Below are 14,592 nucleotides of genomic sequence, written 5' to 3'. Positions count from 1 at the left end.
TTACTAAATGTTTACCGGGTACCTAGACCTGTACTGTTTCAAGGAGCTCAGGTCTCCATGGGATGACTGTGAACAAGTAAAAAACTGTACATGAGTTAAATCATGAAACGTAAACCATTTGTGTTCCGCAAGATGGCTCAGTCTCTCCATTACACACCCCAAGTGACACATTGGAATGGTGTGTCTGACCTCTTAATTATTTTCTGGTGATTGATAATTTTCTGCTACCACTGCGCAAAGCTTAATCCTCTTCACCTGGAAATAAAAGGTTTCCACCATTTCGCTCTCCAATTTGAAGCTCAGCAAAGCCTAATGGGCGCGGGGCGGTGGAGCCGAAGGAAGTCTGACCCCATCAAAGGAGCAAAAATGCCAGAGCTACCAGCACCACCCCCTCACATCCCCCAAGGGCTTCCAATTGGTCCTTGTCGGTCACTCTCTTTCCAGGTTGGCCTTCCAGCTTGCCCGTCGCCTCCATAGAACCCACATTTAGCCAGCAACTATTGGTAGGTCGTTACGTCATTGCCCTATCTACCCCGCTCCCATTGGCTCCCATAGGAAGGGGCGGCCGCAACGTCACAGGCAAGAGCCGCCATTTTGACTGAGCAACCCTAGTGACAGGAGCCGAAGCAGCAGCGCAGGTTGTCCCGTTTCCCCTCCCCCTTCCCTTCTCCGGGTGACTTCCTGGGTCCCCTACACTCCACAGTCCCGGTCCCGCCATGTCCCAGAAACAAGAGGAGGAGAACCCTGCGGAGGAGACTGGCGAGGAGAAGCAGGTGAAATGGAGGGGGTGCGGTGGGCGAGCTGGGGGCGACCGTGTTGGGGCGGGCGACGGTCTCCCACCAGTGCGGATTGGTCGCCATGGTCTCGGGCTCTGCAGGGGTTGGCCACTTCTTTCGTCATGCAGGGTGAGCTTCAGTACGGCCTGCTGCTTTGGCGCTGGTTAGCTGGGTGGATTGTCAATCAGTGCGGTTCTCTTCTTGATTGGCCAGTAGACCTACCGCTCAACTCATTGAAGTTGTGCTATAATTGGCCAAGCCTGGGCGCGGGGCGGGTGTTTAGAAAGACTGGGTGAATGAAAGGGGTTGGTGGTCCCGGGATGAGATGTGTGTTATTGGTTAGTAGGGGTAAGGTGACCGAACCACTAGGCTGGGGCTCGCATTCTAAATCCCCAGAAAGATACAAGTCGAGGTAAAGACGTTTAAAAAGGACCAGCACTGGGGGAAGGGAGAAGAGTAATTATTATCATGGCTAGTTTAAGGCGGCAACTTTCTCAAAGAGACCCGTTTTGACCGCTGGAGATGGTCTGTTGCCCACCTTCAAAGAGGACCTTACAAAATTGAAGAGGACTAGAGTTCCAAACAGAATAGTGGAAGTTAAACCTAGAGAAGACGCCGACAGAGTCGTGACAAGAAAGACGCCACCATAGTCCCCCCAGACTTCCAAGGTAGTGGGACTTAGTTAACCCGCAATTCTGTGATGAAAACACGCCACCCTCTTTGGGGGTTTGTATTTGACTTATAACATTTAGTACTGGATTCGGGTTCATGAAATACACCTGGTGTTATGTCTGTGCCAGGTTTTCAAGGGAAGGGAATGTAATTCCACTAAAAAGGGCCACAAATTGGCTTCATGTCCTTTTTTTAAAAGTCAGTAAAGAAAAGGGCAGCAGGGCCTACAAAAAGCAAGCAGAGAGTAACAGCAACAGTAAGAGCCCCCGCAAGCTAACTGAGCTCTTGGCATGTTCCCCAAACTTCCGTCACTAGGGAAGGTGTTGATTTTTTGGCAAAACTGGTAGGTAAATACTAGTGAACCCACTGTACCTTAATTTTCTTGAGGTTAAAAAGTGTCATTTTAATCTGTTTACCTGTCACCTTCCTACTACAGTGTTTATGGAAGCAATGCTGTCCCATTACTAAGGTGGAGATGTCTGGAGATGGCTACATAGCTAGCCTCCTCCGTAGAGAGACTTATCTGCTGACTAGCTTAGGAGGGAACACCTCAGCAGTTATCCCCCTTGATTTCCCATTTGACCTGTACTGTGTTTTAGGGACAGCTAGGGAACTTTCCTACTAATTTTGTATCACCAGAAGCCCTGCTAGCTCTTTTCTCTGTCTTTCTTAGCTTCTGTTCTGAGTGAGATACCGCTTGCTCTTTGAGTGAAGTATTGTGTTTAGGTATAGGTCACTCACAGGTCACTGGGGTGGTTCCCTGGGTTTCGTGAAGCAACTTATCTTTTCTTCTCACAATACAGTCATCTTGAGCTTTAGGGATCTGAACAGAGGTCTAGCTTTATTTAAGAACAGAGTGGAAATGGCATGTTTACTAATGGGTAGACCTCCAGGAAAAGGTAATAGTATAAAAGTTATCAGATATTAGAAGCAGTTGCTTCTTAGTGTTTAATCTTGTTGGCCCGTTTGTTTCCTCCAGGACACACAGGAGAAAGAAGGTGTGCTCCCTGAGAGAGCCGAGGAGGCAAAGCTAAAGGCCAAATATCCAAGCCTAGGACAAAAGCCTGGAGGCTCTGACTTCCTCATGAAGAGACTCCAGAAAGGGGTACGGGGCACAATCTCTTACCCTCTTACTTCGGAGCCAAAGGGGGCCTTAGGGATGAGATCTGTGGAAGTTCTACTGAACCCCGATATGAAGGTTTTGTTGTGGGGCAGTAGTAGAGAAAAATTAGAAACTTGTAAAAAGCAAGGCAAATAGTGTAAATCCCTGAAATGGTATCTTATCTTCTGATTTCCCACGTAGGATATTAAGGCTTAATGTAGGGGCATTTGGGTATGGGGTTGGGGGAGTGAGGGACGGATGTTAGAGTCTGGAATGCTGACAGCCTCCAGACATTTGCCTGTTTGGATGGTGGGAGTTTTAGGATTGCACGTTTAGGATTAGAGCTAAATTTTGGGGTGTGTCATTTCAGAAAAAGATCAGCCATCTGTCCTACAGATTTCCTCAACTTGAAATGAATAGTAGATGTCTTTAGACCCTTGAAGTTAGCACCAACTATTAACTATGCTCCCTGAAGAGACTTATTTTTCCTGTCCAGAATGGTCTTTCTCCCAAGGCAGAGTCTTACCTTTATAGCCATCTAGCTCCTGATCAGGTTTCTCAGTCCTCAGAGGTACTGAAAGCTGACTGAGGGATTGTATGTCATTAACCTGGAGTGTGTTTCTCTATGTGGATGAAATGGAGAGGGAAGCAGATCCCTCTGGAGAATCCCGGTTGCTGAGTCTTAGTCACAGATGATGATGTGATGCTGATTTGCAGTTTACCTTGCTGTAAGCAAGGCAGGCGTGGGCAGGCTGTCAGAGCCATGGAACATGTGTGGGAGTGCCTGCAGTCAGAGGAGAGTACATTCTCATGAACAAGCTCAGTTTCTATTCATAGTCTGAGAGAATAATTTTTAATTTTGAGGTTGTTAGCTTGAGGTTGATCTCCTGCTGATGGCCCCAGATCGACCCTTCTATGTATCTTATTCATTTCTGTTTCCCCAGCACCAAGCCCATTGGAGGCTAATAGGTCCTCATAAGCCTTAGTGAATAAGGTCAGTAATTTGGTTGAACCATCCTGTACTCATGGGGCTACAAAAGATGTGGGTACAGAGGATGTAGGAGCTATCTCTTAACTCCAAAAATAACACCCTAGCTGGGAAACTGCTTCCATACCTGAAAAAGTCAGAACACACTGGGGAGAAGACATAAGTAAATGTAATTAATGCTAAGCTCTGTAGGCATGAGACTAATCCAAAAGAGACTTGAAAGATCTGAGCGTGGATGAAGGTTTATAGTGGATGTGAGTCTCCTTGTTTTTGAGGAAGACCAGAGCTCCTCACTCACCTAAACCTCCCTCTTATCTCTTAGCAAAAGTACTTTGACTCAGGAGACTACAACATGGCCAAAGCCAAGATGAAGAATAAGCAGCTGCCAAGTGCAGGACCAGACAAGAACCTGGTGACTGGTGACCACATCCCCACCCCACAGGATCTGCCCCAGAGAAAGTCCTCACTCGTCACCAGCAAGCTTGCGGGGTAACCGGGGCCCCCTTCTGCTCCCCTTCCTCACCCACTGGACTTTTGTATATCATAGGCAGGGATGGAATGGGCACCTAGTTATATCTTCTCAGCTTGCTAGCCAGAAATGACTGTGATTCTCCTGGGGGCTGCTGAGAAGTTAATGTGGGCTGAAGAGAGGCTCTGAGTTCATTTCTTTGGATAAATTGAGATTTCCACACCCTCATGTAGCCCAGGTAGGGGCTCAGAAATAGGAGACTAGGATTGGATAATGCTGCAAACTCTCTTTTTCTTTTGTACAAGAAACTGGGGAGATGTGACTTCTCCTTTTGGAAGAGAATATCCCAAAATTGGTTAGGCTAGGCCTTGGGAATAATATAACAGGTTTAACATCCCAAGGCTAACCTGACATGGTTGGGAAAGGTAGACTGAACGGGATCTGTTTTCTGTGCTTTAAGTGTTTTGTCCCTTGGGCTGCTACTGCTTCATGTTTCCATTATGGCAGGTTCAGAGAAGCCTCAAAAAGAAAAACGGATTTGCTTGCCTAAAACTATAATGCCCACTTAACCTCCTTTACTGAGTCTGTCTTTTACACGCCTTGGTTCTTAAACAATGTAAAGATTGGAGGATATAATTCACATAAAATGGGCACCTTCTCTCTCTCTTCCAGCATGTTGCTTTTTGAAAGTATCATGGGATAGTGGAAAGAACACTGGGTTAAGAGTCAAGATATCTGGGTTCTAGTTCCACTCAGTCTAGGCAGAATTGACGTGTAACCTTGGTCAAGTCATTTAACCTCTCTGGATTTCTATTTTCTCCTCTGTAAAACAGTTGAATATAGATAAGATTGATTCTGATTCTAAAATCCTGAAAAAAACTGTGCTGTTCATTGTAAAGCCAAAAGTGAGGAAGGCCCATAGGTGAGCCTACAGAGGGGAACTATTTGAAGACTACATGGGGAGAGAAGTTGAGGTTTGCGGGTTATAAATTCAGGCAAGAGGGCCTTATAAGTATCATGGTCTTGAGGGTCAAGAAAAAAAATTCTAAGAAGCTAGCCATGAAAGCTCTTGCCTCTGCCCTCATCTGCTTTCCTACAATCTGGGCCCTTGCTGCTAAAAAGCTGCTCTGGCAGCCAAGCTGTGGGCCTGAAGAAACATGCTCAGTCATGCACATTTGGAGTCCCATATTTCAGATGTTATCAGCTGCCAGGTGTATTGTTAGGGAGACAAGAAGAAAAGGGATGAACTGAGTGAGCCTCCAGGGCTTAGTGCTACTGCAGGGCTGGAGCAGCAGGTTCTCAGGAGATGAATCACCTTGGAGGAAGCTGGGGAAGGTGGTTAGGGAGAAAGAGAAGGAGCACTGAGAAGTCTCTGCCTTCCTAGAGCTCAGTAACCCAGCTCCTGTGCTCTGAGAATTAGCAATGCTGATCGTGAACCAGATGGAGGAAAGGGGCTGCAGGTGGCCAGCATCATCAATCTAGTTATCACTGGTTTGGCCTGAATGTTACTGAATGCAGCCTGCTAGTTATCACAGAGAGAGCAGGGTGAGAACTAGCTGTTCAGGAGGGGAAGATTCTATAATCCTCTCTTGCCCTCTCAGCTCACCAGTTATGATGTACCACACATCTGGCCTGATGAGAACGACTGATGAACTTGCTAATGCACATGTGGGGGGGTTAGGGTGTGTCTCTACTTCTTTCCTGACCAGCCATTCGCTTTTCAGGCCATCATTCAGATTGGATAGGAAAAAGTTGGTGAGGAGGGAATGGAGAGAGCAGGATCCTGTGATTCCCTGGCCCCCAAACTCCTTGGCTGTCACTTGTAATTGTATATAATTTTTGTGTTTCTTGCTCCATTTCCTCATGCTGTCTTCCTTAGTCTAAAGTCCATGTGGGAAGGGGAAAATGCTGAACATCCTTGTATAGTTTCCTCAACTGTCCCAGACATGTTGTACATAGATATGTCATGTTATTATATATATAAATATATATATAATTTTGTACGTTTTCTTCATCTCCGATCTTCTCAAATTTTGTATTCTTTTCTTTTCTGTCTGAGCTGCTTTCTCTATCGGTCAGTAATGACTCCTCAAGACTGAGGCCACAGTGAGTCTGGTTTTTAGGAAGGAATAGAAGAAATAGGGAAATCAGAAAAACTGTCGGTCTCTCTCTCCACCTGGTCATCTTCAAGGCTAAGAAAACAAAGAAGCAAGCTACGTTCTGTATATGCCACCTGTTTCCACAGCGTGAAGTACATAGCTTCCATGGCAAAGAAGGGTCATTTCAAAATCCAAATCCAAATTGCTTTGATTAAACCTAGATTATTAAGTCCACTCAGAAGAACATGTGTGCTGTCTGGCCCTGACCTCCGTGCAGTTACCACCTGATCACTGTGTGCCCCCAGTCCGTCCGTCTCCGCTGCTGCACGTGGCTCTGGCCATGCCTCTGAAACCAAGCCTGCTCTGAGCCAGGCAGCTTATACCCCTGAAAACCTCCAGTTATTTTGATCTTGTCTAAAGAATTTGTTTTTGTTTTTGTTTTCATGGGTATCTCCAAAAAGACAGAGAACATTTTGTTTTGAAGACAGGAAAAGACTGAAATTCTCTTTTTTTTCTTTTTTAAACAACTCGCTGGATAGGATTGAGACATGTGCCAGGTAGCCCTAATGATTGTTAAGTGTGGAAGAGTGATGGGGTAGAGACTGGGGTGGAACTTAGGGTTCTTTCCCTTACTGCTTGACAGTGTTTTCTTTTTCTTCTGTGTTCGTCCGCAGTGGCCAAGTTGAATGATGCTGCCCGGGGCTCCGCCAGATCCTGAGACGCTGCCCCCCTGGGTCCTGTGCTGGCTCCTGCCCCTCCCTGCTTTTGCAGCCAGGGGTCAGGAGGTGGCTCGGGCGCGGGCTGGAGAGGCAGAAGCCCCTGCCCGTCGGTGTCCCAGCGCATGGAGCCCCTTGGGCTGAGCACCAAGACCTTGAACCCTTTTTGTTTTTCCTTTTTCTCCAAATAATTGTTGGGAGACATCTCAGTGAAATCCTGGGGGTGGGGTGGGGGGTTGGGAGGGTGGAGTGGGAGATTTGGAGGAATATGAATTAGGGCTTGGAGTTGATAAAAACATTCTTGACTATCCTCCTTAACCATGTGGCTGGTGTGGGGTGGGTGTGAGGAGGAGGAAGTAAAATGGACAAAAGATGAGAGGCTCTAATTCAGCTCTGTAGAAGAATGCCTTGTTTGCTTGGATGTGGCTGGGGACCTGGTGTCAGATAAAAGAAACTGACCGTCTAAATATGAAAGATGCAGACAGCTCCTCTGGTTCTGCAGAGCAAGCTGAGAACTCAATTATTCATAAAAAAAAAAGTGCTGTCCTTGAAATAGATTTGCTGCGGGAAGAAGGGCAGTGAGCATGGGAGAAGGGGGCCATGAGCGTGGGGAGGCCCACAGAGCCCAGGGGACTTTTTCAGTTTGAAATAAAAAACAAAAGAAGATCCACAAAAAAAACCCAACCCAGAAATACTCTGAAGCAGTTGGTGTGTTTTATTGGGGTTTGGGGAAAGGGAAGAAAACAAGACTGAAGACACCATTCAAGGGGAGAAGCCAGTGTGGGGCCCTAAGTTTCTAAGGAACAGGGGCCCTTCATGTGGGATGTGTCTGGGTTCCCCGTTTCCCTAATTTACGGAGAGGGAGCAGGGACGTTGGCATATAGACCAGGACTTTTCCTGACTCCTGTCCAAGCTACTGTTTCTGTAGCTAATGCAGAAGATGCAGCCACCTCAGGTTTTGACTCACAAAATAAGGGGTTTGCCGTATTTGATCTAAATGGTTTATTGACACCTAAAGCTCAGTACAGGCTAAGCAAAAAAGGAAGCCTGCTCTTCCTTTTCCCTTTCAGTCTTCCATTCCTTCACAAGCTCTCATGTCTGTGAAGGAGAAATGTGACCTCTAGTAATAAGCCAAAAGGAACGCAAGCCTTTCTGCTAGTGGCCAGCAGGGGGCAGAGTCACTTCTTTCCTCATGATGTCCTAACCATCACTGGAATCCTGCCACTGAAAAAAGTTTAAAACTACTTGTGAATGTAATATACAAAAGAAATGTTACCCAAGGAGAAACAAGCTCACTTGTCTCCTCTCACACGCACACCAATCTACCATGTGTGAAGATTGAAACTTGCCCATTTGCCCAAGTTTGATTAGGAGAATTTATCATGGTATTTTCCCAAATGTGATTGGCTTCTCAAATGAGTATGCATCAAGGAAGATAAACAGGGTCCAGGAAACATAGATATTCCAGAGAAATCTCTATCATTGAGGGGGAGGAGTACTAAACTAGAGAAGGAATGTTGTTCTCAGTATCTAACTCATTCTTCTTAATCAGAAACTTTCCAAATAAGTTTTCAGCTACTCGGGATGTTACACTGACTTGCTCTCTCCTGATTTAGCCAGCGGATTGTGATGCCTCCTAACCATCAGCCTTTCTAAACAGCATGCTAGACACTAAGTGAGCCAGGTGGTTTGGAGAAATAAATTAAAGGCATTCCCTACCTTTGTGGGTTTATTGTCTAACTGGAAGAAAATATATGAAAAAGTTCATATACTTCAAAAGGTATAAACTTTATATCTTTTTTTTAATACAGAGAACATTTAAAATTTTTATTTAGTGATTAGAGCCATTTTTCTCTGGTCTCCATGTTTTGGGGTTGTTTTTAGATACTTCTTCATTTCTTCTTCATTTCATTTTTTTCTTTTTTTTTTTTTGTGGTCACGCGGCACATGGGATCTTAGTTCCCCGACCAGGGATCAAACCCACGCCCCCTGCATTGGAAACACGGAGTCTTAACCACTGGACTGCCAGGGACTTCCCTAAACTTTATATCTTAAAGCTAGGAGATATATGAATGTTTATTGTGGTGGGGTTTCTGAGCCTTCTCATCCTTATTCCCCTTAAACCAGTCCCATGACTTCTTTTTGAGCATGTTGTCCCTAGTTTTATGTTTGCCAGGTGGCTACAGCTGGGGAATGAGGCCAGCAAGTCTCAAGATATGGAATCATCTAGTTAGTGCAGTTTCATTTAATAAACAGGTAACGGAAGTTGACATATAGAAATAAGTTACTTACAAGGTGGCAGTGCTACTTTAGTGAAGAGCTTGATTTAATATCTGGGCTTTTATATGATTTTTCCATTATTCTTGGCTTCCCTGGCCCTTAGGTTTAAGCATAGCATTAGGGATCCTGGGGTGCTAAGAAATGTTTGTTCCTATTTCTGTTTCAGTTTAAAACTTGCCATTCCTTTTCCTTCACTCCCATGCTATAGGGCTAGGCAGTCAGGGAAGACTGATTCTGCAGTGCTTCAAACAGCTGTTCCTGCCCATTATTTTAGCTCGGTATTTTCTAAAATCTTTATTCCAAACAGTGGATTCAAGGGTTCTTCTCCCCCTCCAGCATGGTTGAGTGATAATTGTGCTGACAAGCCTCTCAGTTGAGCCATCTGATATGCAGGGTGGAAGTCACCATTTTTATTGTCCAGCAGCATTTATTTTAAGCTGTTGTGGCCCGAGCATGGAAAACACAGGCAAAAGAAAAATAGCCCGGAGAATTGCCATTGACGATATCTACAGTCAGCCAGGGGCACCCACACTAGCAGCCCTTGTGTGTATAGTGCCCTCTACTGGGCCTTGAGGGAGGTAAACAAGGAAAGGGAAGATTTCTTCCCTTGGAAGCTAAGACATGACAGTGGCATACAAATAAAAGCAAATTAATGTAAGATCCCGAGTGGCGGGAATTTCCCTGGTGGCGCAGTGGATGAGACTCTGTGCTCCCAAGGCAGGGGGCCCAGGTTCGATCCCTGGTCAGGGAACTAGATCCCACATGCATGCCGCAACTAAGAGTTTGCATGCCGCAACGAGAGTTTGCATGCTGCAACTAAGGAGCTGGCGAGCCACAACTAAGGAGCCTGCCTCCGGCAACTAAGACCCGGTGCAACCAAATAAATAAGATCCCGCGTGGCATGCGGCATCTTAGTTCCCTGACCAAGGATTGAACCCATGCCCCCTGCAGCGGAAGCGCAGAGTCTTAACCACTGGACCTCCAGGGAAGTCTCCAAATTAATGTAGTTCTAAGCAGAATTCCCACAAGCTAAGAGAAGGAGGGTCAGGAGATGAGTTGTTAGCTGAATTTTCTTAGAGACAGGTGACTTGCTAATAAAGATAAGATGAGGCTGCCCATGCTTGAGCAGCAATATTTTATTTTATTTTATTTATTTATTATTATTATTATTATTTTTTTTTTTTTTGCGGTACGCGGGCCTCTCACTGTTGCGGCCTCTCCCGTTGCGGAGCACAGGCTCCGGACGTGCAGGCCCAGCGGCCATGGCTCACGGGCCCAGCCGCTCCGTGGCATGTGGGATCTTCCCGGACCGGGGCATGAACCCGTGTCCACTGCATCGGCAGGCAGACTCTCAACCACTGCGCCACCAGGGAAGCCTGGGCAGCAATATTTTAATTCACAAGTATTGGGTTGGCCAAAAAGTTCGTTCAGGTTTTTCTGTAAGCTCTTTCGGAAAAACCCAAGCGAACTTTTTGGCCAACCCCAATAATTGTTGAACTCTAACTTTGCGATTGGAAATATTAGCAGTTGGGCAGATAAACAGTGTAAGAAATGGTGTCTGCCCTGAAAGAACTTGAAGCCTCATTGAGACAACACTTCTACATATAATACATGTCAGTGGTAAAAGAATTCTGAGAAGGGGAAATTCAGAGGGCTGGAATAATTAGGTAAATATTAGTGGAAGAAATGGAGATTGAACTGGGCCTTGAAAGATGGGTAGTATTAAATTGTCTAGTTCAATTATCAGTTAATAAGTGCCTATAATATGCCAGGCATTGTGCTAAAATATAAATGATATGTGGGTGCTTCTTTCAAGGAGATTCCACTCTGGTGGGGAAACTACACATGAGGAAATCATATGCAGTGTTAAGCTTGCAGCAGTAGAAGCCCAGCTACATAGAGGAATAGGAACAGGTATTTAATAGTAATTGCACCTAGCCCATTGCTAAGTACTCAATTGACATCATCTCATTTAGTCCTCACAAAAATTCTACAAAGTAGGTAGTCTTAGTCTTGCCATTATACAAATGAGAAAACTAAATCAGTAACTTGGCCAAGTCACAAAGCTTCCAAGAGTGGAGGCAGGATTCCACTGCCTGCAATGGGATGGGGAAAAGAGTGATCAGGAAGCACTTCCACTGCCGGGCTGGTTCAATCCCTGGTTGGGGAACTAAGATCTCACAAGCTGCATAGTGCAGCCATAAAAACAAACCAAAAAAGAGTGATCTGGGGACTTCCCTGGTGGTCCAGTGGTAAAGAATCCGCCTTCCAATGCAGGGGACATGGGTTCGATCCCTGGTCAGGGAACTAAGATCCCACATGCCGTGGAGCAACTAAGCCTGTGTGCCACAACCACTGAGCTCGCACACCACAACCAGAGAGAAGCCCTCGCACCACAACGAAGAGCCTGCGCACCACAACGAAGACCCAACACAGCCAAAAATTAATTAATTAATTAATTAATTAATTAATCTTTTTAAAGAAAAAGTGATCAGGAAAGGTATCATGGAGCAAATTCTGAAGGAGGAACAGGATTTCTCCAGAAAGGTAAGGTGAGAAAGGGCATTTTTGTACAGGGACCAACACTTAGAGAAGGATGAAACTGTGGAATCTGTGGTGATTCTGCAGTAGCAGTATCAAGTGAGTCCTGGGGAGTCAGTGGAGACCAGGCCAGGAAGGTAGACAAGGATATGGCTTGCAGGCAGGCATAGGAAACACTGAGGGGATTACAAAGAAGAAATCTTGTCAGTTCTGTGTTTTAGATAGGTCACTGCCAAATTGTGTGGAGAAGGGATTTAAAGGTAATAGATTTAGTGATGGACTGGTTCTAGTGTCAGGTTTCCTGGTTTTGATAACTTGGGACAAGTTTCTTAAACTCTCTTTGCTTCAGTTTACTTATTTTGTAAAATAGGAATGATGTAGTACCCACCACAAATGACTGTTGTGATGATTAAGCAAGATAAAGCATGAAAAGCCCTTACTTCAGGGACTACAACAGTGCCTAAGATATGGTTCCTGCCCCCAGGGAGCTTACAGACTACTGGGGGATATAATAAAGATAGGTAGACTGACAATTATTAGAATACAAGGATTCAGTGCTAAGATAGGGATAAGCACAAAATGCTCTGGAAGCACAGAATACACACCTAATTTGGGCAGGTGGGAGAAGAACAGTCAGGAAAATCCCTTCACAGAAAGTAGCTTCTAAGCTGAAATATGATGGAGTAGTAGGACTTAGGTAAAGGGATTAGATTGGGAAAGGTCTTCCAGGTGGAAGAAACAGTATGTGAAAAGATGCAGAGGTATTACGTTCTGGAAACTTAAAATAATTGAGAGTAGCTGTAGCATAGCATGCAAGGAATGAGGCCAGATGTCGGTGGAGGGAAGCAAGGGTTAGATCACAAAGGGCCCTTTAGACTTTATTCTGGAGGCAATGTGAAGCTGCTGAATAAAGATTTTGAGCAAGGAAATGACATGATCAGATTGGCTCCTTAGAATAATCTTTCTAATTGCAATGTCAGGAAGTGATTGGAGAGGGTAAAATGGATGTATTAGAGATGCTATTAATGGGATGGAAAAGTTGGGAAGGGTTAAGGCTATTGTGAAGAGGAAGATGATGAATTCAATTTGAGACATAATAAGTTTAAAGTAACAATGAAACATCTAAGTGGAGAATTCTGTACTACACTTAGTAAACTGTTACCATGGGTTAGTTATGAGTGAGACAGACTGTATGTTGCTACAGTACTGTAGGTTAGATATGACTGGGAAATAAAGAAGGTAATGATGGTGAGGATGAAGAAGAGTGAACAGATTCAAGAGATATATGAGAAGTACAATCAACAGAACTTCATGGGGGTGGGACTCGGGAAGAGATGACTCCAATAAAAAATTCCGAGGTTTCTGGCCTGAGTTGCTGGGTAAATGATGATGCCATAATCCAGAGAGAGAATACAGCTGGAAGAGCAAGTTTAGCAAGGAAGACACTGAGTTCAGTTTTGCAGAAGAGTTGATTTGAGGTGTCTATAGGACATCCGAGAGTAGATGACTAGAAAGTTACTGGATTTATGAGTCTAGAGGTTGGAGAAAAAGAATAGGAGATACAGATTCTGTACACTTTAAGATGTACTAGTAAAGCCATGGCCATGAAAATATAGAGAGCAGACAGACTGAAGAACTGATCCTGATGAAGGCTAACTTCTGAAGGGAATAGAGAAAAGGGCCCAACAAAATAGGAGAATCAGGAAGATGTCGTGCCCAAGGACAGAGTTTAATGGAGAAACTCAATCAGTCAATAGTGTAAAATGCTATTAGAAGTTAAGTTTAAAAACGAGACTATCTCACCTATGTAATAAAAAGTGCCCCCAAATTTCAGGAAAGCAGTGTGCCAAAATCGTGAATAACTGTTCGCCAGGATTATGGTTTAAGGTGTGTAGGTGTGTGTGTCCACTTTCTGTACTTTTCAGGATTTTGGCAGTGAGCATGTATTTGATCACTAGCGGTAATTTTAATTCTAAAAGCATGAATAAAATCACAAAATGTTTTTTTTTAAATGGACTAAAAGGGGCTTCCCTGGTGCAGTGGTTAAGAATCCGCCTGCCAATGCAGGGGACACGGGTTTGAGCCCTGGTCCGGGAGGATCCCACATGCCACGGAGCAACTAAGCCCGTGCGCCACAACTACTGAGCCCGTGTGCCGCAACTACTGAAGCCTGCACGCCTAGAGCCCATGCTCTGCAACAAGAGAATCCACTGCAGTGAGAAGCCTGCGCGCAGCAACGAAGACCCAACGCAGCCAAAAAAAAAAAAAAAAAAAAAAATCAACTAAAGGGTGTCTGTTTGATTTGCCAGTTAATAACCTTTTTGAAACCAGTTTCAATGGATTGGTAGAGGTAGAATCTTGCATGTAAAACTGAGTGGTGTGCGAAGGTTTTGTTGCTTGCTGTTGTTGTTTTAGGATGGGAATGATAGGCATGTATATTTACCAAGTGAAAGGAACAAGTAAAAGTAGAAGCTCAATAGAGAATGATGATAACCAAAAAGCAGGGTTCCAAAAAGAAACGGGGAGTTGGGGGGCAAGAAAGAGCTCAGGTGGATGTGGTTAATTAAACAATAGTTCAGCAAACATTTATTGAGCACTTACTATGTGCCAGCCACTGTACAAGGTGAGGTGCTGAGTTAGCAAGTCAGCTGAGTAAGGAATTGGTCTAAAGCAGGAGGATATATACCTCATCCTGCATGAGACTCAAGGTGAAGATGTAACAAAGAGTAAACTCACAGCTGTTTGTGAATAGGGGTAGGTAATTGATGGGAGTCCTTGTCTGACAGCTTCCTTGTTCTTTGTGGAATAGGATGTGAGGGAAGTGGGAGTTAGGGGGCTTAAGAAGAGTGGCCATAGTGTTGGAGAGGATGAAAGGGAGGAGGATGAAAGAGCGATGATAAAAAATACTAAGTATTTAGTATTACGAGAAGCCCGCTCACCACAACGAAG

The 14,592-nt window shown here is 44.8% G+C and overlaps 1 protein-coding gene across 2 annotated transcripts; it reads left to right on the top strand.

Annotated features, from left to right (window-relative positions):
• Nucleotides 1-588: 588 nt before the first annotated feature.
• ENSA (endosulfine alpha) lies at nucleotides 589-7,514 on the top strand. Of its 2 annotated transcripts, XM_082613157.1 has the most exons (4): nucleotides 589-773; nucleotides 2,428-2,553; nucleotides 3,861-4,027; nucleotides 6,781-7,514. In XM_082613157.1, the coding sequence occupies exons 1-4, from the start codon at nucleotides 717-719 to the stop codon at nucleotides 6,794-6,796; spliced, it is 366 nt and encodes a 121-aa protein (XP_082469283.1). In that variant the 5' UTR covers nucleotides 589-716; the 3' UTR covers nucleotides 6,797-7,514. The 2 variants fall into 2 exon arrangements, with proteins under 2 accessions (XP_082469283.1, XP_082469284.1); XM_082613158.1 differs by lacking the exon at nucleotides 6,781-7,514 and having other exon boundaries at nucleotides 3,861-6,021.
• The last annotated feature ends 7,078 nt before the right edge of the window (nucleotides 7,515-14,592 follow it).

Source organism: Mesoplodon mirus (assembly GCF_964341445.2).
Source record: "Mesoplodon mirus genome assembly, chromosome: 3".
Taxonomy (NCBI): domain Eukaryota; kingdom Metazoa; phylum Chordata; class Mammalia; order Artiodactyla; family Ziphiidae; genus Mesoplodon; species Mesoplodon mirus.
Note: the sequence above shows the minus strand (reverse complement) of the source record. Positions and strands in the feature narration are given on the sequence as shown.